Genomic DNA, 23260 nt, shown 5'->3' on the forward strand with positions numbered 1-23260 from the left:
CATTTGTCTTGCGCCAATAAGGCATACGATTTTATTGGGTAAATATAAACTATAAAGGAAGATCAAAGCCCTTCTTTGCTAATGTAGTTGTGTATCCGGCATCTTACTTGCATGAGCACTGGAGACAATTCTTTCTTTGAGTCTGCTTGAGCATTGGTATAACTTGCACCAAGGATGTGTTAGGCACTGTTTAGCATTGGTATAACTTGCACCACGGATGTGTTAGGCACTGTTTAGCTTTGGTATAACTTGCACCAAGGATGTGTTAGGCACTGTTTAGCATTGGTATAACTTGCACCAAGGATGTGTTAGGCACTGTTTAGCGTTGGTATAACTTGCACCAAGGATGTGTTAGGCACTGTTTAGCGTTGGTATAACTTGCACCAAGGATGTGTTAGGCACTGTTTAGCTTTGCATCAACTGATACCCAATAACACACAAACTACAAGTCAAGACAAAGGGCATATTGAGTTAAAAAGGCCTTCGTAATTATAGACTAATGGCCAATCATCTTCTAATGGATGACATACACTACTAATAGACACATTGTATGTGTAATGAGTCTACCTAATTTTCAAATATGTAAGTTTAACCTTGAACTTGTGAACAAAACAAGGTAACAATTTACATTCACTACAGTTTATAATGGAATTAAAGGTCAAATGCTCCGCTCAGTTCTGCATGGTAAGAAAAATGATTTAGTCTAATCCAAAATAGTCGCTGGGATTTAAATTCAAATATCAATGACATTAGCCTAATGATTTTGGAGAACATGTAAATGCAAAATCTATTAACTGGAAAATGGGTATGTGTATGTACAATGTATGGACTAAGCAATGACAATGACCTGCACTGATTTCAGTACGGTTCCTTAAACCATTAAACCAAACCAGACATGTATCATATTCATGAATAAATACTGGTCCAATCTTTAAGTGAGCTTCCAGTTCATGTAGCACTTACAATATGTTCACTGGTTGCAGTGACCAATGTATCCATAACATGTATTTTACTATATGGACTATTGAGCTCTCAGGCAAACTCAGGCATTACGAGTGACTTGTGGAGGAACGTTTAAAACTCTGCACAAATAAACAGTGCTACATGATTTATACACACCATCACCACTGGATCCACCCTGTGTCTATTGCCTGAGGAGAGCCTAGTGAGCCATAGTCAGACAGCAAGGGGAATCAGGTTAGACAGAGTGTAAAGAAGACTGTGACATACTTCACCTCAACGCAGGTTCCTCCTTGCCAAACAAATTAAACAAGCTTTGCCCTTGCCTGGAGACGTTTCAGAATAACACTGCACTCATCATTGCTATTCAAAACAGATGCGTGACTTCTCTGCAACATGGAGTAGGCTTACACTTTTTGTGTCTACTTCAAGCATGGTATGGCTACTTTAGCTGGTTCATAGCAAGAAGGCAATCATTTTAAGTATGTATTACTTTCACTTAGAATCCAGTTAAAAAGGTTAAATAGCGTATGACTACACTTAATGCGAAAAGGCAGTTTCAATACCAATACTCAACGCAATCTAATAAAAGAAACTTGAGCCTGAAGCACACGAGAGGGAGGAATCAGAGTGTTGGCTCCCAAAAGTGGGTTCTGATAGAACTACTCTACTGTATAATATATATGTCTATTTTGTCATTAGCCTCAGTAGTAACAGCAGGGCTCGAAAGATGGCGATATTGGTTGTCTTTCCTTTGATACTAAACAACAAATCTAAAAAAAACTACTGGCAGGTTATTGCCATGGAATTAGTTGTGCACAGTCATGCTCCTTTGAGGATAGACTATGATTTGGTGACCCACTGGCCTTTGAAGAAAGAACATCCCAAATAAGGCAGGTGCTAGCTGAGCAGAAAACAAAACAGATTTGGTCTTCATCAGATTGATCAATGACCTTTACTCTAATGCCTCCACCCTTAGGCTAAAATCTGTACTTGAACACAAGATATCTCAAAATCCAATCTACTGCGCTCAGTAACTATGAACCCTACTGATTTTGGTGACCCCATGGCATGTACAGTACCACCCTTCAGGCCTAACTATTCTCTTGCACACATCTGAAAATATAATGGACAGACTGCCATGACATGGTTTGCTCATCCCCTGGAGCTGGAGTAGGACTAACCATTTGAGTGTATGCATGACCATTCCTCTGGTGCCACCCTCAGGCCAAAATGTCACCTTTGCATATCTCAGAATCCAATGACAGATTGTAGGATAAACGCTACTGACTTTGGTGACCCCACCCTTGGCCTGTCTTTGATCACTAATCACTTTGGTGATCACTAATCACTTTGGTGACCCCACCCTTGGCCTGTCTTTCTGCACCACCCTTTGGCCAAACCTTCATTTATTGTGAAGAGCAAAGTGACGTTTGTTTAGAAGATCATATCAGATAAGATAAACCTTTATTGATACCTGGAGGGAATTCAGGTGTCATAGCAGCAACAGCAGAGACAGTGAAATCCCAAGAGGTTCACAGGTAACAAGAGTAACAGTCAAGAGTCAGATTCTGACACTGACATCTGCACTGGGTCTCTGAATGAATGAGTTAACAACATTCAGGCTGTATAGGCTATCAATAAATAATGACAACGGGCACTGGCCTACTTCGAACGATGCAAGTTGGAAATGCATGACCCACCCAGTTATTATGTCTGTGTCCCTTTTATGCCCATATATGGAGTTCTTTGTCAGGCATGCCCAAATATGGAGTCTATGCAGATGTCAGAACATCACTGTGATGTCAGACTCAGAACAGGCCAAAATTTGAAGTCGGTGGGGCGATATCTTAACTATAGTCTCTGTGTGTCTGTACGTACGTCTGTAATCCACGTAACTCGAGAACCGTTCGCCCCACCTACTTCAAATTCGACCTGCGCATTCCACACCCCCACAGGTGTGCCCGGTGTCGAGTCGGTCGGACCCTCGGTTGTCCAGAACCGCCACAAAAGGCCCCTGCCCGGGCCACAGCTGACATCACAAGCCTTTGCCCGGGCCAGATATGTACGTGTGTATAGTACGTAGGTCTGTAATCCACATAACTCGAGAACCGTTCGCCCCACCGACTTCAAATTCGACACACGTGTTCCACACCACCACAGGGGGCGCAGTGCCAAAAGGCCTCTGCCCGGGCTCTGTACAGGGCCCCTGCCCAGTGTCCATATATGGAGCTGGCCTGTTCTGACATCATTCTGATGTCTGCATAGACTCCATATTTGGGCATGCCTGACCATATATGGGCATAAAAGGGACACAGACATAATATCTGGGTGGGCATGCATTTCCAACTTGATATCTGGGTGGGGCATGCATTTCTAACTTGCATCGTTCCAAGTAGGCCAGTGCCCAACGGGTACCACTGTAGAGGCTCCAACGCATAATAAATATCTGTGTGTACGTACATACGTAGGTACGCATGTCTGTAATCCACGTAACTCGAGAACCGTTCGCCCCAACGACTTCAATACCGATATTGACCGATAACAGCAAATATTGGCCGATACCGATATGTGGACTGATACATCGAAGTATTGTGATCACTAATCACAATACTTCATATTTGGGCATGCCTGACGGAATAAAGGGACACAGAGAGACAGATACAGACATCTCCATATATGGGCATAAAAGGGCACAGACAGACAGATGGGTGGACACCTTTCTAGCTGTCGCCTCACAGCTAGAAGGTCCTGGGTTCGATTCCCGCTCGGGACGCTATGGGTGCTGGCGGCGTGTTTCCTCCTCCGCGTCATCAGTGCCCATACCCGAGGCGGGGTTGGTGAAAGGGCCTTTCTGTGTGGAGTTTGCATGTTCTCCCGTGTCCCCTAGGGTAAAAAAACATGCAGTAATCCTGGTCTCTAAACTGCCTCCCCCTGGCCAGCCGGGGCGCCTGATGGAGGGGAAAGGAACTGGTTGGAATAACGTGTTCCTTCAACCAGGGGCATATTGGTGAGATCGGGAGTGCAACGTAGGTGTGAGGGCCACGAGAGCGGTCTGAACCTCTGGTAAGTATAAAAGTACAGTCTATGAATATAAGTCTAATGTAGAGTCTATAAAACAGTATCCTGACTTCATGATTCATGTAAAATGTGCATCCCAGTGTACACTTGACTAGTGCCACCATACAAAACAAACCTGTCACTGCTAATAAACACATTCTAAGAACATTACACCAAATTTACTTTTGAAGAATACTATGGTTTGGCCCAATGAGATATTTGATTTTATGTGAATTTTATGTGATATCAGCTAGCTGGTTCCTCCAGTGTTCAACCACAGCTGTCTGATTACAGTAATGTGACCATTTGTTGCGCATGACACAAAAATCTGTGTGGGAGTGGGATTAGGACCATGAGCGATTGAACGACTTCGAACACTTTCAAACAGCTCAGTCTAGCATCTGAGACATTTAAGAACAGATGATGCACAAATGAATTCATAGTTGAGCGATTCTTTGTTTCTACAGGCCATATGTGCACATTGCTAAACAAATTAATTGATCAATAGTGATCCAGAGGTTTGAACGAAATGTATGCTTTGTGGTTGCAGAAGTTGTATAGGGAACTTGTTGGACAGATGCTGTGTATTGTGTAACACCCCAATATCTAAGCTACACATCTGTGGTGTGACAGGGCCAGGAACAAAAATAGAAACTCCTAGTAAAAGTGTGGCCAAAACTGAAAATGCATAATTTGTAATATGGCTTGTCCTTAGTCTACACTGTCTACTGATTGACGAAATATTGTTCAAAAATAAAACAGTTTATTTGTTAAGGCAAATGGATGTTTCCATTGTGCCAGTGTGGAGCATGCAAGGCAAAATTCAACTACAAACCCTTTGAAAAGCTTGTGTTAACAAAAGCCTGGTACTGGCCGTTTGAAGCAGAACAGCAGCTGTGGACATGGGCTATAAAAGTCACATTCTAGAATAGATGCCTATCCTGTGTGTCAAGAGCTAATGCCTTGGGGAGCGGTTGGAAAATTCAGCACTCACCCCTAAGAAGGGTTAAAAAAATGAAGCGGGTTGCTGAGCTAACAATGAGTTGCTTGTGTTATGGCCTTAACATCATTGTTTTACCTCTAAGAGGCTGGAAAAGGAGTCTTTTGAAGCACCCCTTTGTGTTTTTTCTCCCAGACAAAACATTCAAGATAACATTCATGTTACTGTATGTCACACTGCTGCTTATTGTCAAAAGGCACATCGTGTGGTTGGACACGCAAATAAACAGTCCGAGCAGTGCATGGAACTGGCCCACACATAGGCTACAGTAGTGGTTCTCAAGGACAACCATCTTGGTACTGTACTGTATATGCATGAAGCCACGGACCCCCATAACTCTGAGAGTATACAAATTGCTCCATTTGTATACACTCCCAGACTTTACAGACCAGCAAGGCTCTATTTGTGTTCCTAACTATCGATCATTTAGCTGGGTCCCCCTGGAACACTGCCAAGGACCCCTGGGGGTCCCCAGAGCCCACTTTGAGATCCATGGGCTACAGCAGTACTCACCACTGTGCCACATCTGTTCATGCTGCAAAATACATCACTTTCAAATAACCCATGGAGGGCGCAACTTAAAGCTGCAATCCATAATTTTCATGTCCTCCCAGGGATTTATCTGGGTCTCCCCCACATGAGAAACCACATTTCTACCACTCTGCCAGCAAGAGGCCCGCCCCTCTAGCCTCTAGCCAGGGGAGATATTGCACTATGAGCTTCAGGCAGTATACAAGTTGTAAACCAGTAGGCGTTCTAACACCGTATACATTTCTCAGAGGGACACCACATCCAACCACTGCAGATGTACAAGGGATATTGCATTAACAGACTCTGCCATACAGATTGGTTAAAATAAGTTCTGGATTGCCGCGCTTTAAGCAATCTTGCGCTATTAGGTTATGTTAAACAACTTCATTAAACAATCTAATCTCCAGAATAGTCGAGATATCAACTTGAAGTTAAGACAGTTTCCAATGTGCTTAAAGGGACACTTCACCCTTTTTGCAGAAACAATTATGTTAATGATGTTTAGAAGATTTAGAACACTTTCCTGGGGGTCTTTATGTGTGTAATATGTGGTTTTAGATATTTAACATTTTAGCAGTGAGCCCAGTGTCTCTGATGTCATAGACATGGGCTCACTTACTTCCTGGACTACATGTTGTCTCAGTAAGACAGCCCTCCCCCTATCCACAAGGAGGAGCAGTGCACCAAAGCATTATGGGAATTGTAGTCCAGGAAGTATGTGAGCAAGTGTCCATGACATCAGAGATACTGGGCTCTAAAATATCTAAAACCACATATTACACACATAAAGACCCCCAGGAAAGTGTTCTAAATCTTCTAAACATCATTAACAAAAAGGGTGAAGTGTCCCTTTAAGTGCCATTTTTCTAGTAAATAATGCTATTTCCTTATAGCACTGAGAGATTAACGACTTAAGCTAGTTTTATACATATTGCACAAAAATAGTGAAAATATCTGATCTACAAGCTCACAATTCATTGCATTGTGGTGTGTTGCTGTGTAGATCTAGCTTGTAGATCTGATATTTTCACTGTATCTTTAAAAAAAACATTTTTGAAAATCTTTGAAAGTGGTTAACATACTACATTTAGCACAAATAATGTAAAGTATTGTTATTAATTTAGAAAATACGGTAGTTAAATTCCTGCAAAAGAACAAAAGATGAAGATGAACCAGAAGTTTCTGGTCGTAATCTGGTCAGGGCCCCCAGCTTGTATGATTTGTGACCGTGTCTGTGATTTCACTTTGACATTAATGCTATCACTGTCCCAAAGAAAACATCATAATCATCCTTTCCTCTTCATAATGATTGTGTGTAGCAATATGTAAGAAGCTCTGGAGAAAAGGCTATAGGAGAATTCATTTAGCTGGGATTTAAAAGCATCAACGATGACAACTTCAACAGAAAATTCCAACAGGATCTTCTTAACAACTAACACTGTTGACAGGGTTGATTAAAACAACCAAAATCAGAGCCAAAATGTTTGAAATTCTTAAATTATATGGTATCCCCGACAAAATGATCAATGCCATAAAAGTTCTATATACAAATACCTCAGCGACCATCCTTACTCCTGACGGAGAAACACCATCATTCCCCATCCTTGCTGGCATACTCCAAGGCGACACACTTGCCCCGTTTCTATTTATTATTGCTGTTGATTATGTTCTTCGTATGTCAGTTGATACTATCAATGATAAGGGCTACCAACTAAACCCTAGGAGAAGCCCTCGTGATGCTTGTATTGGTTTGATTGATTGATTGAAATATGTATTAACAGTTTGCAGAATTACAGTACATTTTAAGCACAAACTCAATACAAAGACTGTTAACTGTGAGTGGACGACCCAATTAAGCATTACACTTGTTTACAAGAGGGTCCACCTCAACGAGACGAAAACTGAATATATGCAAATCCAACAATAACCACATAATAAAAACACTTAACAACACTCCTTTGAAACAAGTATTTGGGTTCATATATATCTTCTTCCCAAAAGGACTTTCAAACTAGGAAGGGTATGGCCTGGTCAGCCTGCAATGACATGCATAACATTTGGTCATCCGCTTAGTAAGATGTTAAAAGTAAAAATATTTAGGACAACCGTTGAGCCGATTCTACTCTATGACTCAGAGACATGGACACTTTCAAAGAAATTAGAGAAACGGTTGGATGGCACTTACACCCGCCTTCTAATGATAGCTGAAATCTGTCTTGGAAGAGCCACCCATCGACTAATCTAATATACGGCAACCTTCCCCGTGTTTCTTCACTAGTCCGATCCAGAAGAACACCGTTTGCCGGCCACTGCTACAGAGCTGACAATGAGGTTATATCTTCCCTTCTTCTCTGGAATCCTGCCTCAAAGCAGACCAGAGGTAGAAAACTGTCGTTCCTTGATGTCATCGCTAGGGACACATGCATCAGTATAAGCAGGAACTGGGGATGGCAATGAATGACCGGAAAGTCTGGCGTGGCATTGTAAAATCCATGATCTCGACCGCGTTCGAAAAATGATGATGATGAAAAAGAAAATAGCCTTTTAGATACACAATTTTAAAATATACTCAAATATCATTCAAGAGAAATGTTTTCACGTGAGTAAACATCAGCTTAAGTAGCAATATGCCCGTTTGAGTACAATATTTAAAAATGTAATTAGTAGAAATAATTTTGTCTTTGCATGTGTCACCAGATTGTGAGTTAAAATTAGATGTCAGCAAAAATCGTGTGTTGGATCCTCCATCATGTTAAATGAAATCAGTCACAATAGGAAGGCATTCTTAAACCTCATTACACAAACAATTAGCTAAGCCGTGACCATTTCCTGATCTCAGGTCAATCACAATTTAAAATTACAATGAGTCATAGTGTTCTCTTGTCTAAAATGCATGCGTGTGTGTTTGTGTGTGTGTGTGTGTGTGTGTGTGTGTGTGTGTGTGTGTGTGTGTGTGTGTGTGTGTGTGTGTGTGTGTGTGTGTGCGTGCGCGTGTGCGTGTTTGCGCGTGTGCCTGTGTGTGTGTGTATGTGTGTGTGTGTATGTGTGTGTGCGCGCGCTCGTGCGTGCGGATTACTAGATTTAGCAATTTTATGAATATAGTACAATGTTGTACATTACGTCCTTGCCAAGTTCTCATTAGTCACTTCTTCCAAAAAAATGCTTGAAATGCCAAACCACCAACAAAGGAGGGAACTGAAAACCACAGGTCGACATTTCTAACATGAAAGGGCACATCACTGCACGGCTGCCTTGTTATCTGATGATAAACAGTTGTCTCGTTTGTCTTAACAAGTTACAGTACCACGTGTGGCACAGCTGTGCACCTGAGTGCAGTGGTTCACTGGTTCTCAACCTTTTTCATGTTAAGGTCCCCCCAAGTTCGATATGCATGAAGCCACAGACCCCCCCCCCCCCACTTTGCACATACACTCCCTGGATGCCATTGACAAACCTCTGCCCCAAATTTTCCACAATGGCCTGTTATAGCACCACCATGAGGCAAAACACATTTCTGTACATTACTCGTACACATTTTATCCATACATTACGCAATTCGGTATACACTATCTCCATAGTCATGTGATCAACACGGCTCTGCACCATTTCCCATATTCCATCCTGATTGGCTAAGATTGGCTTCCAAAGCTCACATGATTGGTCCGTTTCGAACAAAATGCCACAAATCACAAATACAATGTTCAATTTCCGTGAAATTATAAAGGGACACTTCACCCTTTTTGTTAATGATTGGCTAAGATTGCCTTCCAAAGTTTTCAGGAGTGGCCCGTTTCGTACAAAATGCTGCAAATGTCCTGCTCATCCAGAATTCTATCCTCAGAGATGCTATGAGTGATCTGGCTCTGCATTTCCTCAACAAAATGAAGAAAATTGTTGCAAAAAACAAACAAACACAAAAACATGTTTATATTACTCCTAAACATTTTGCCAAACATCACACACACTCCTACCCTCCTGGTGGAGACCTGTGCCCAGAAGGGCACTTTTTCTAGTTGATTCTCCAATGGTGTCACACACCAGAAATAGCAGATCTACAAGCTCACAACACGCGGCACAACATCATATGACAAAGTATAAATCAGGCTTTAAGGATATACCGCAACATTATTTCATTCTATGAGCCAATCAACAAGAACTTTTGGCACCTGTTCTGTTCTAATATCAATACACTTATTTACTGTACAATATTATTGAACAAACAAAGGCAAAATTATTATTAATTTCTGCAGCCTACGACGAAAAGAAAATGACTCCCAGTTCCTACCTAGTTATCTAAAGTTTAATAAGGCAGATGCTACACTACATATTCACTCAACAGGGGTGCAATATTTTGCACATAAATGAACTTGTATTAGTATAGCCTACTAGATATTACTCTATATATCAATTATAACAATGGGATATATTTTTGTCAGCATCACTCAGAATCAAAATGGGTCCTAATCAGTGGTGGCGTAACAAAAGTACCAGTGCTACAGTAATCGGATTATCTTTTCAAGTAACTCGAAACGAAACTAACGTGTTCATTTTGCATTAGAGCAATCGGTTACTTAGTTACTTTTTACAACACAATGGCGTTATACCGGTAGTTACAACTAAATCCTATATATTTCCTTGTTCCTTCTGTTCCCAGAAAGACGCATTTGTGCAATTTACTGATAAATGACAACTGAAAGTTTCACAGATGTTACACACAAATCGGTGGCCGATGCCTTGCTGTGTGTTCATTGCTTAATAATTCTAATTTAATAGCTATACCAAATTGGCCACTGAGTTTTGGAGTGCTGTGCTAGGCTTCACCAAGGCATACGGGCATAGGCTAATTAATTGTTACCACCAGGCCGAAGGCATGGAGAGAGTATGTCCATCCGTCCGTCCGTGTGTTCGTCCGTCCATGTGTCTGTCTGTGACAGCTAATCTCTGGCACCGTTGTCTTAATCGCAGCCAAAAAAATGTGTTTTACATACATCGGCCTCCTGGTGGCACTATAAAGCGCAGATGTGAAAAATGCAGGCCAAAGGTTTTTCCTTGGCCTAGGGAGTGTGCATACAAAGTTTTACACAGATCAGTGCAGTTATAGGTAAAACACGAATTGGCCAGTTATAGTGCCACCATGAGGCTCCTGGTGGAGCTGTAACAGGACCATGGGAAGAATTTGGGGCAGAGGTTCAGCTCTGGCATCCAGGGAGTACAGTATGTGTGCAGTTTGGCTGCGATTAAGCCAACGGTGCCAAAGATTAGCTTTCACAGACAGACACATGGCCGGACGAACACACGGACGGACGGAGTGCAAAACATACTCTCTCCATGCCTTCGGTCTGGTGGAGACAATTAATTAGCCTATGCCAGTATGCCTTGGTGAAGCTGAAACCCAGCACAGCACTCCAAAACTCTGTGGCCAATCTGGTAGGCTGCACTCATGATTTTATGTTTACCAAACGTACTAATGGGCTTTATGTCAATCCTTGCAAAGGGGTTTTAATCGTCAATAACGCAAAAGTAATCTAACAAGTTACTTTTATAAGAGGGTAATAATGTAACATAACAGAATACATTACATGACAGATACCGATATGAGCGATATCTCCATATAATGGGCATAAAAGGGACACAGAAATAATAGAGACGGTACCGGAAATCTCCCTTTTCGCCCCTTCTTCCGGGCTTGAAAAGTGTGATGAGCGGGCCTATTTGGGTCCTATGTGACACGTTTTGCGTCGTCTCGCATACGCAGTAGTATTACCTCCGTGCACAAGCTCGTGAGTTGAGCCCATTGGATGAAAACGTTTTCGCTCATTATAATACATGTGTCTGGCCCCAGCCGTAATATGCTGCAGTACCTAGGATCAGCCAGCACGTCCATTGCACTTCAGTTCTACCACTCAGTTCTGGGGGCTTGAGACAGACAGATACAGCGATATCCATATACTGTATGGGCATAATTGCAACAATGGTAGACAGACAGATACAGACACAAAAGACAGACACAAAAGACAGACGGGTACAATGGGTACTCTGACAAAGCCCCCGTCACTATGACTCACAGGCCGTGCATCTCTAGATGTGAGATTCAAAATGTTTCCAATTTTTGTATAATTTGCAACTTCTTGCGACTTCTCTCGCCTTCTATTTCCAGGATGGGACCAATTATTTAAGAAAGAGAAATCAAAAACAGTGAAAGTATTGGCTCAACAGACTAGGGCCGTACCCTAAAGGTTCTGTACAGACAGTGTTTTAAACGTGATTAATTTCATCTTTTCATCCCCTCTTTAACCTGTATTCACTGTCACCCCGTATTGAATATCTTCTAATAAAACAGATGTACCATAAAATACTTTCCCTTTCAAATCAGTTTTATGAGAAAATGGTTGCATGCAGTTGACACAAAGTACAAGTGGGATTGATGGTCTCTTGATTGGAAAGAGACAATATGCACAATATTTACAAGATGTACAGTACTTGCATTTCCCAATGTTAATTATTATTATTATTATTATTATTATATTGTTAAGATTATATATATTATTATGTAATTGTTTTTCTTTTTTGAATAGCTTTTTTGACAGATGTCTGTACGTATACATATAATCAAGTGAGTAAGGAACTTTCTGAACATAATCTACCAGCTATGCATGCTAAATTGAATCACAGTCAGCGAGAAATGAACAAACCATCACCCCAGGCATGAGGGTGGGCTGGCCCACCAGATCCAGAACAAATGGAGATTCCTACATGAACTCACAAATCGCCACTGATGGGCATAAACCTTGTATATCTATATTTATTTATTTTGTTTGTGTTTTCATAAATTAATCCCCTATTTTAGTAGCAGCAAATAGTCGACATACAAGCGTACAGTGCGTCAAATGGTGACACGCTGTTAGCCTGTACTGTAGATTTGAAACATTTTTGGAATAAAAGAAAAAGGAAATCACATGCCCAAAACAGGGATGCCAGGTTGAAAGTGGTCAATGCTCTCTGTGGAATTTATAAATATTGAACCAATGGAAGGTATTAACAAGACTAAATTATGAACACAGGTACATTTTTCTATATCCTGAAAAGTAACTGTTTTGGACACACAAGGTTTCTACCTGACAACAATGAAATGCAGTTTCCAGCTGAAGAAACAAAAGCACTTAATAGTTTGCCAATACACCTTTGTGCTGAAAAAGTCAAAACAAACTTGGTCTGAAAGACAGGAATAGGCAATGAGCCATAATTGCAATAATTCAACTGGCAGTGTAAAATTCAGCCTTTAACAACTTATACCCTATACTTAGTTGACCGAAGTCCCCCAAGGCTCTATACTAGGGGCCCTCCTGTTTTCGCGCTAGACTAAATTTATTTGCAGAAAATAGGCAATCTACAAGGTTACGACGTGTCACAACCCTGAGTATATTGGCAGTGCACCCAGTGTTTTGCATTGTAGCTTGCCACATTTTGCGGTTGTTGGCTGCTGCCCACCCATATAACTATTATTTTGTTGTTGTTTTTCCAAGTAATGCTGTGGTTAGTTAATTTACATATTGTGCTGAAACCAAACTATTGCATCAAGCATTTGCGTACTGTATTTTAGAGGTTACTTCCGTTATGTACAATGCATTCAAATCTTCATTCATCAGAGACACTGCCGGTCTCTGAACATGATGGGTGGTTTCACTTCTTCAGATGAGCATACCCTTTGAACCCCACCCTACACTCCACTCGACCAGGGGTCGCATCCCACCCCGTCCCTTGCCCCGTGACCAACCCCAATAAACGTGTCTCGCACGCACGCACGCACGCACGCACGCACGCACGCACGCACGCACGCACGCACGCACGCACAGCTTGTAACAAGATGATGAGCTGCTTGTGTGTAATGAATACAGAATACATCTTGACGTACTGTGTAGAAATGGGTTCATCTTTGCGTGTATACTTCACGGATGGATGGTCAGTTTAGCGTGGCCTGTAGGGCAGTGACCCAGATTTATGAAAGGGACCAGGTTACTCAATGAAAGCAGAGTTCCTGGGAATCCAGACATCCATCTTATGTGATAGACAGACTGCCTGAAGCTGTCTGTCTGTCTGTCTGTCTGTCTGTCTGTGTTACATCAGTGTGTGCGCGCACACACACACACACACACACACACACACACACACACACACACACACACACACACACACACACACACACACACACACACACACACACACACACACACACACACACACAATTACATAATTTATATAGGTTTCTCTCGGGCGATGAATGACAGCATTCTCCGTTCGCAAAAGCATATCCAAATGTACAGTAAGTCCCTATACTCACACAGGGTAGTGCAAACAGAAGCAAAGGATCTAAATAAATACTTCCAAATACCACCCAGACATAATTCTCTGCACCCTGTGGTACAGTAGGGCTTTTACTGTGCAACTGCCAGTGTAACTGCTGAGACTTAATCTCCTTTATTAGGGTGGAAATCTAAGTATGGGCGCTCAATGGGGGGTGGGGACCGGGACACAATACAACGCGGTGGCGTGGCTCTGTGTCTTTCTACTGATGTATGTACACGTCCCAGGTCTCTTGAATTGTCCCAGGGCTATTTCAGGAACCAGTGGAGAGATGCAGGTACTGTGTTACCACCCCAGGAGATCATTAAGAGGCTAGATTACACACACACACTTGCACTCAAACACCACACACTCACACGCATCAGCACACACACGCAATTATTATAAAAGTCATTTTCCCGTAATGTAGCATACTGTTGTCATTTCCCGTAATGTAGCATACTGTTGTCACTGCACGCACGCACGCACGCACGCACGCACGCACGCACGCACGCACGCACACACACACACACACACACACACACACACACACACACACACACACACACACACACACACACACACACACACACACACACACACACACACACACACACACACACACACACACACACACACACACACACAATCTGTTAGTGTCCTAATTGTATTCAAGCCATTCAAGAGGGTTTTAGTTGTCATTCACTCATACAGGTACAATACAAGAAGCAAAATGATGTGGAAGTCTTGTACTGAATTCATAGCTAACAGGATTGTGTCAATGTACTGTACATTTTGTGAAGACCTTGTTGTGTGGCCCAAATATATTCATGAATGCAATATTCTACTTCTGTCTGTTAGAACATGTACTGTATGTATAGGCCTACATACTGTATGAATGATACAACTTGAACATCACAATTCTGTGAAACAAAGAGGGAAAGTGGGAGCACAACCAGTCACTGCACTGACTAATCATGTGCCGTTATCAATCTCTGCCCTGAAACATGCACTGAAATATTCTAAGAAAGAGTTCTTACTCAGCCATACATTTAGAGCACTGCAGTACAAACAGGATACAAAGCTTAGCATTGCAGAAGTAAATACAGTAGACATTCTTGCTGTATTTATTTGCAACTGTAATTGATTTATACCATACGTGGCCTATTACTACCGTGTGTGCTTGTGTGGTCAGGTATGTCTGTTGCCCTCTGGGAAACCAATGTTTTAAAATGTGGTTTATTAATAAGCTACATCCCAAACCACAGTTTGAGGTAATTCATGGATCCACAATCGCATAATTTGATAAGGAACCAGCACTGCATTGAACAGGTGGGCAGAACAGACTAGCTCTACAACAGAGTAAAATCTGTCTGTGTACTGTAGCATAATCCTCCCCATTCTATGGTGGAATCTTTTCACGGATGCCTATTTTGCTTATTTATATATTACATTCAAACATGCATTAAAGTCAGGCTGGCGGTTAATATCTTCAACTTTGCTGGTGCAACAAAAAAGTGAAAAATGACCTCAGACTCCCAAAATGACTTTATCAGACCCTAGCCAATATCAGGCTGGAATGACTTCAAAATCCTCAGAGACCCACAAAAGTCATCTCATTTTATGAAAATTCCATGCTAGCATCAAATGGTGTATCTATTTTCAGAGAAACTTCATGTAGCCTTCTGCTTCACATCTTTATTCAAAGTACTTCTTTATATGAGAATACAAAAAGAGGTCCAAGGCACTCTGCTAGTCAAGGAAAAAAGCCTTTATTATAGCGGCATCTCGGCAAAGAGCATTAAAAAGAAAGACCCTACTTCTTTATATGAACTTTGTTACTAAGACAAAAAGTTACATCATTGAATAATGGACTCTTCCACGAATTGCAGCTAGTTGAGATTCTCGGTGTCATGGAATAAAACAGTGCCATGGAGTAATAAATGCGAAACTAACTCCCACATAATGTGCTAGTTCTACTAATGGCAGTTATTCAAAGTCCTACTGTACATGGAACAGGAGTTAAACCACCCACGCAGTCAACTGAAACCACGTCGAGGTTTACAAAGTGAGAGGGCATATCCCTACATGTCCGACCTGCTGTTGTCTACTCAACGTTTCCTTCTGTTGACTGAATACATATGAATGGAAAGAAAACAGCCTCGGATATGGACTTGTATCAGAGCCAAGAACGATGTGGTACCCCCCCTCTCCTCCCCCCCCCCGGTGTCAGAGTACATTGGTATTGTCCTTTCTGTGTGTCATGATGAAATGGGGGGGTTGGGCTTCCCTATGACCTGAGGTCAAACTACAGTGACATGCCACGGCTTGCTACAGCCGCGGGTGAGCAAGCACATTGCTACGTTAAGGACTCCGAAAGACAGGCAGCAGCTGCCATATGCTATCCCCAACGTCAAAGTCTGGCCCCCAGGAAGCAGCGGCGTGACAAGTCTCTCATCTAGATGACGCACCGCCGTTCCAGAGCCAAAGCGTGGTACAGTATAATGTGCTCAACACACAGGGACTGTAGCCTTTTATTACTGATTAATTATCTGCATTAACAATGTGTTTAAGGAGTACCGTAGTGCACTGTACGTGTCCCAGCATCAAAGAGTCTCCCCAAATGAGGGTCATGTTGGCGTCAGTAGAATCGGACATTGTGTCAGTGCTGATAGTGCACAGTGGAGTGCTTGTCGAGGGGGGGGGGTCATTGCATCGCGGTACAAAGTGAGAACCGTGAAAAGCGAGTAACAGCCAGGAGCAGCTGTCAGGGATCTTGAAAACAGCTGTATTCCGGGGAGCTCTGAGGTCCAGAGCCTCGTCTCGGAGTCTCATTTGGAGGATTTTTTTTCCTGGTGTGCTCAGAGAGTCACGTTGTCTCGGACCCCTTGTGCACCACTGATACGCTGCTATACAGCCAGATGTGCTGGAACACGCTGCCCACATTTCAAGACCCATTCATGTGACAACCTGGCGGCAAGCTTTGACAAGACCAGGGGGCTAATTTGTCCCTCACTTCCGTACCACTGGTAACACATTCTCTCTCTCTCTCCTCCCAAGACACACTCACACATATTCACATGCGTACACACACATGCACACGCGCACACGCACACGCACACACACACACACACACACACACACACACACACACACACACCCTTACTACCAACACAGTCTTCACACCTTTAATCATTTTCTTTACCTTTAGTCGGGTCACTCTCTTTGTCCTTCTGTCCTTTTCTGCCTCCCTTCCTTCTCCCTTTCCTTTCCCTCTTCCTGCCCTCGGACATCGCTGCCAGAAGAAAATAATAAATCCTCTCAGGGACGGAGAAAAAGAAAAAAGGACGCGCGCGCAAAAAAAGGGTAGTCCTCTTGGGAATGTGTGGCAGGCAGGACACCAGACTCTGAGCCTGCTGGAGCGTTTCTGCTCCTATATAGACTCACACCAATCAACCACGCAAAGGAACCACCTACTCACAGTAGGGCAGAGACCGAGAGAGAGAGAGAGAGAGGGAGAAGGGGAAGGAGTGAGGGAGGGAGGGGAAGGAGGGGGGGGGGGGGGGGAACAGTACGGAGCGAAAAAGGTAGAGAGACACGGCTAGGAGGGAAAAGAGAGAAAAAGGAGGGAGGGATGAGGGAGAGAGGAGAGAGAGGGAGGGAGGGATGAGGGAGGGAGCGAGCGAGGAAGGCATTTCCCATTGCTTGAAGGCAATCAACTGTTCCCTGGCTGGATCTATCAGATAAGCTTTGGCTCTTCCAGGCCCTGCAGCCATGGCTGAGCCCGTGACACAGACAAGGGGTCCCGGGGACCCCACACAACAAGTCAGGGTCGGCCCATGGAAGCTTTGCCCTGGTACTGGTACTGGGACTGTGGGTCTGTCAATCCTCACCCCCCCCCCCCCCCCCCCCCCCCCCACATCCCCCCTACCCTCACCCCCAGTGTTGGTCTTCCCCCACTGGAGCATCTTCCATTTACAAATGACCCGTACCTAATATGGGGAGAGAGGCCTGTTAACTTTGCCCCCCAAAACCCCTGTTATCCCCCCACCCCACCCCGGCCCTATGCTGACCCCACCCAGCTCATTCAGAGGGGAAGACCCACCCTTGCCAGGTTGACATGGGGGTCTTACATACTAAAAACACGCAGAGGTCCCAAAACACATCGCACATCTGGTTCAGATTTGCTGAGCACGAACGCGGAGCGCTGGGTCTGGGGATACGTGCATGAAAGCAGTGAAATGAAATGCCGATTGTCAAATCCTGGTCCGTGACAAAGATCGCTGCTTGAAAGAATTTGCACATAAAAAAAACTACTCTCTGCCCCTCTTTCTCACCTCTCTCTCTCTCTCTCTCTCTCTCTCTCTATCGGTCCCCCACCCAGTGATACAGACGAGTCCCAACACGCCTGTAGTTGTATCTCTCTCAGTCCTTGCAAGACTGTCGTCACCCATGCTGAGCAGCAGCACGCACACGCACACGCACGCACACGCACACGCACACACACACACACACACACACACACACACACACACACACACACACACACACACACACAGATATCCCATTTCAAGATGACATAATATGTCATATGTCAAATATTATTTGCGCATAACATTCCACAAATTAACAAGGGTTAATCATGTTCGCTCACTGAGGTTTATTATTTATTATTCAAAATGTTGTCAAATTCGAGGAATAAAACAGGTTTGTTTTAATAGACATACAACGTATACAACGTATACACCAGTATACTACAACAGCATCTGGTCCAATCTGTTTATTTTATTTATTTATTGGGGCGTATCCCTGTAGACGTAGCCTACTGTAGCACAAGTCAGACTCAATGGCTCCCATACTGACAGTGTTACTGTTACTATATACCATAGTTCAGAACTCATTCCATGCTGTCAAAAGACAAGAACAAAAATGGAGTAAACAGTCTACACCTCAGCGTACGGTTAGGCTCAAATGGACCTGTAAGGGTGTTTTAATACTGGGTTAGGCTCAAATGGACCTGTAAGGGTGTTTTAATACTGAGGGTTAGGCTCAAATGGACCTGTAAGGGTGTTCTAATACTGGGTTAGGCTCAAATGGACCTGTACGGGTGTTTTAATACTGGGTTAGGCTGAAATGGACCTGTAAGGGTGTTTTAAGACTGGGTTTGGCTCAAATGGACCTGTAAGGGTGTTTTAATACAGAGGGTTAGGCTCAAATTGACCTGTAAGGGTGTTTTAATACTGAGGGTTAGGCTCAAATGGACCTGTAAGGGTGTTTTAATACTGAGAGCTCAAATGGACCTGTAAGGGTGTTTTAATACTGAGGGCTCAAATGGACCTGTAAGGGTGTTTTAATACTGAGGGTTAGGCTCAAATGGACCTGTAAGGGTGTTTTAATACTGAGAGCTCAAATGGACCTGTAAGGGTGTTTTAATACTGAGGGCTCAAATGGACCTGTAAGGGTGTTTTAATACTGGGTTAGGCTCAAATGGACCTGTAAGGGTGTTTTAATACTGAGGGTTAGGCTCAAATGGACCTGTAAGGGTGTTCTAATACTGAGAACTCAAATGGACCTGTAAGGGTGTTTTAATACTGAGGGCTCAAATGGACCTGTAAGGGTGTTTTAATACTGGGTTAGGCTCAAATGGACCTGTAAGGGTGTTTTAATACTGAGGGCTCAAATGGACCTGTAAGGGTGTTTTAATACTGAGGGCTCAAAAGGACCTGTAAGGGTGTTTTAATACTGAGGGCTCAAATGGACCTGTAAGGGTGTTTTAATACTGAGGGCTCAAATGGACCTGTAAGGGTGTTTTAATACTGGGTTAGGCTCAAATGGACCTGTAAGGGTGTTTTAATACTGAGGGCTCAAATGGACCTGTAAGGGTGTTTTAATACTGAGGGCTCAAAAGGACCTGTAAGGGTGTTTTAATACTGAGGGCTCAAATGGACCTGTAAGGGTGTTTTAATACTGAGGGCTCAAATGGACCTGTAAGGGTGTTTTAATACTGAGGGCTCAAATTAACCTGTAAGGGTGTTTTAATACTGAGGGTTTTTGTGTTTAGGAACAAGAAATCAGTGCTGTCGGCCAGAAACTTTGTATCTAAATATCTGCAATTTTTTACCTTTTATTTTTTATTTTTTGGGGGGAGGGGGTAGTTTTTGTAAATTAATGATCTACTTCATCATATGTCACAGAAAAGTAGCAAAATAGAATTAAGATCTACAAGCTTTTATAAATGCTGACCCGATGCAAAGTAATAACGAGACCATGTGACTAAATAATAACATTGGAACCATTAGAGCAATATTATCGTTTTGGACATACAAGGTTTCCGCCCGACAGTGACGTCGATGCTGCATGAAACTCGTGTGTTTCTGTTTACAAAAGGAAAAAAGGTAATTGTGTGGATGAGTCATGTGTGAGGCCGTCCCGTCCCGGGGGGCTTTCCTCTCTCTCTCTCTCTCTCTCTCTCTCTCTCTCTCTCTCGGGCCAGCAGCCCTCTGAGAATTCTTGACACTGCTTGGACTGGAAGAGGGCAGCACATGAGGTCAAGTCTCAACAGGTCAGCCTGCTCCAAGAGCTATAAGCCTCTTCTGGAGGTCTGGAAGCAAGGGGAAACTTGGAGAGGCCAAACCAAGGCCATGAAGGTTCCACATGAAAATCAGGTCTGTCGTGTTGCTGTCTCTCTCTAGTTCAGACGTGATTATACTGTAATCCCCTTAACCATTTTACACCTGGCGGACCTATTTTGGGCATGTCAGTATAGGCGAAAACTTTATTATTTATTTGTCTTTCTTTTTTCTTTCTTTTTCCACCCAAAAACACACATTTTTTTACTTTATCTTTCTTTTTTTCCAATAACAATGCAAGCATTTTTACAATATTCAAAAATGTTCCAAAGTTGCGGAAAAAGCTGATCTACAAGCTTGTAGCTTGTAGATTTTTTGTCACTGTATATTTGGACATACGTGCAATGTTCCCTCTGCATTTACCCATCCTATAACTAGGAGCAGTGAGCAATATTATAATATAGTGCTTGAGTGGTTAACCTCTGCATGAAGTGGAATTTAATTTATTTTATTTTGCACATATATCATTTCATACATCTCGTTTTGAATATAAGGAGATCCAGCCTTTTCCTTTGCTTCTCTTGCCTTTTTTGCCTTAAGGCGACACAGACATTAGCATTAATATGTTTAGTTTGATCATGCACATACATGATTAACCCCATCATCTCGTTAGGTTTCTTTTATGTTCTCTTTATAACAATGCCCCTAGCTTCTATTTTTTATGCAACTAAACTAAACTGCACTTTGTGCTCCCAATGGTGGTCTGTGGTGATCTAATCTGTCATCGGGGATAACAGAGCACTGAAGGGGCTCCATAGTGTGTCAGGAAGCCCCCCCTCCCACCCCCTCCCCCCGCCCCTCTTTCCCACCGCCACCCTCAACACGCTCTCCCACCTCTACTGTTCGGCAAGACTAGACTTGCTCCCATGCCTGTCTTCTCCTATCTGACACCTGTGGGTGTGTGTGTGTGTGTGTGTGTGTGTGTGTGTGTGTGTGTGTGTGTGTGTGTGTGTGTGTGTGTGTGTCTGTGTGTGCGCATAATATATGGATGTGTCATAAAGCCTACATTAGTCAAGTCATGCTAAATTACAAAGGACCACATGTCAATTAGAGGGGGATATGTGAGATGTCAGTTTTACGAGCTTAGTGCTTTTATTAGCTTTTGCTTATATGTGTCCTAAAACATGAATGCAAGAAGTGAGGTCGTTCATTCAAATATTTGTTCAACGTGACTAAGAGTGTAAAAGCCCTGCTAGCGTCCCCTAGGGGCCATAGTGCTCCTTACACCAGACGAAAGGAGCTTGCCTTGAACTGACCATCCTTTGGAATGCTGCGCTCTAGGCTAAAATAAACTGATGATATCTTTTTTGACAAATAGTGTAAACAGCTAAAGTTTTAAAGTGAAATAAGACAATGTGCCATAATTACAAAAGGAAAATGTGGCCTTCAAGTAAAGGCCAACGAGGACACCAAAATCAACAGGGTTCACTCTCTGGGGAGCATCACTGCACTCAGCAAGTTTCATGGCAATGCTCCCATTAGATGTTAAGATAACATGTGCAAGTGGAAATGTAGTCCTAAAGGGCTTTTCACACGGGGAGCAACACTACACCTGCATCAGAAAAAGAAAAAAAGAAAAAAGAAAATATCTGAGCACTCAAAAAAGGAATGGAGCAGAGGACATGAAATCAAAGTACTTTAATGACCAGTGTGGTCGAAACCTGATGGCTTTTTAACCTTTGTAATAGACATTAAAGTGTATACTTTGATTTTACGTCCCCATCTCCATTGTCATTGTTCTCGTTGAGCACCATCAGTCTACGTTTGTAACTTTTCTTTATCGCCATTGAGCACCCCGTTGGTTTCTTTGTTTTTCACTCCACCTGCGTTGTTGCTTGGATCCGTGGTGTACATGACACGTGTCACGTACAAAAAACGTTCACACGGGCAGGTGTGATACGCCTGTGAGATTCCCCCCTTACCTAAACACTCACCTCCAAGTGTAAATTAATAGGTGCATCAGTCACTTCCCATGTGAATAGCCCTTAAGGCTGGTGTTAGACTATAGAGTTATGGCCATGGGGTTACAACAAGGTTCAAGGTTCAACCTCATTGTCAACAATACCAATTACAAGTAAAAGGCATGTGATATTCATTGTGTGTAAAAATAAGCAAAATGCCAATACATTATATAGATGTGGGTGTTCATAAGATTGATGGTGGCCAAAAATAATGTACTCCATAGTCTTTGTGTGAACCTCAGGATATCGGGGCTGACCCTGAACTTCTTCAAGCGCTGTAAGCAGTACAGGTGTTGACCCACTTAAAGTTGTCGTCTATGTCTGTGCAGAAGAATTTGAACTTACTGACTCGCTCCACTGCAACTCTATCGATGTAGATGGGCGTGTGCTCGCTCCTCTGTCTCCTGAAATCCACAATTAGCTCCTTGGTCTTTCCAGCGATAAGAGCAAGGTTGTTCTCCTGGCGTCATAGTGCCAGTTTATTAACCTCGTCTCTGTAGGCCGCTGGTGTCCGTGATCAGCCCCATGAGTGTGGTGTCGTCGGCGTATACTTAATGATGGCATTGCAGCCATGCGTGGTCACACTGTCATGTGTGTACAAGGAGTACAAGAGAGGGCTGAGCACGCAGCCTGCACCGGTGTTGAGGGTCATTGGGTCGGATGTTATGTTCCCCATCCACACAGGTCTCCAGTCCAGTCACAACAGGTCCCCAGTCATTGTAGTATGATGTATTTGCACACTTGGATACTGGTACAATGGTGTACCTTTTGAAGTTAAC

At 43.0% G+C, this 23260-nt stretch overlaps 1 protein-coding gene across 5 annotated transcripts in view; it reads right to left on the bottom strand.

The window, feature by feature from the left end:
* Positions 1-23260, bottom strand: part of nrg2a (neuregulin 2a) — a gene marked incomplete at its 5' end in the record, with an annotated part of 194291 nt that overhangs the window by 78035 nt on the left and 92996 nt on the right. The window contains one exon of one of the 5 annotated variants that reach the window (XM_079508338.1): positions 17097-17243. The exons of the other annotated variants lie outside the window; for them this stretch is intronic. Within the exon in view, the coding sequence (XP_079364464.1) occupies positions 17097-17184 (88 nt within the window). Of the gene's footprint in view, positions 1-17096; positions 17244-23260 lie in introns of those variants that run through there. 5 annotated transcript variants of the gene reach the window in all.

This window comes from Electrona antarctica, assembly GCF_951216825.1.
Source record: "Electrona antarctica genome assembly, chromosome: 8".
Lineage (NCBI taxonomy): Eukaryota > Metazoa > Chordata > Actinopteri > Myctophiformes > Myctophidae > Electrona > Electrona antarctica.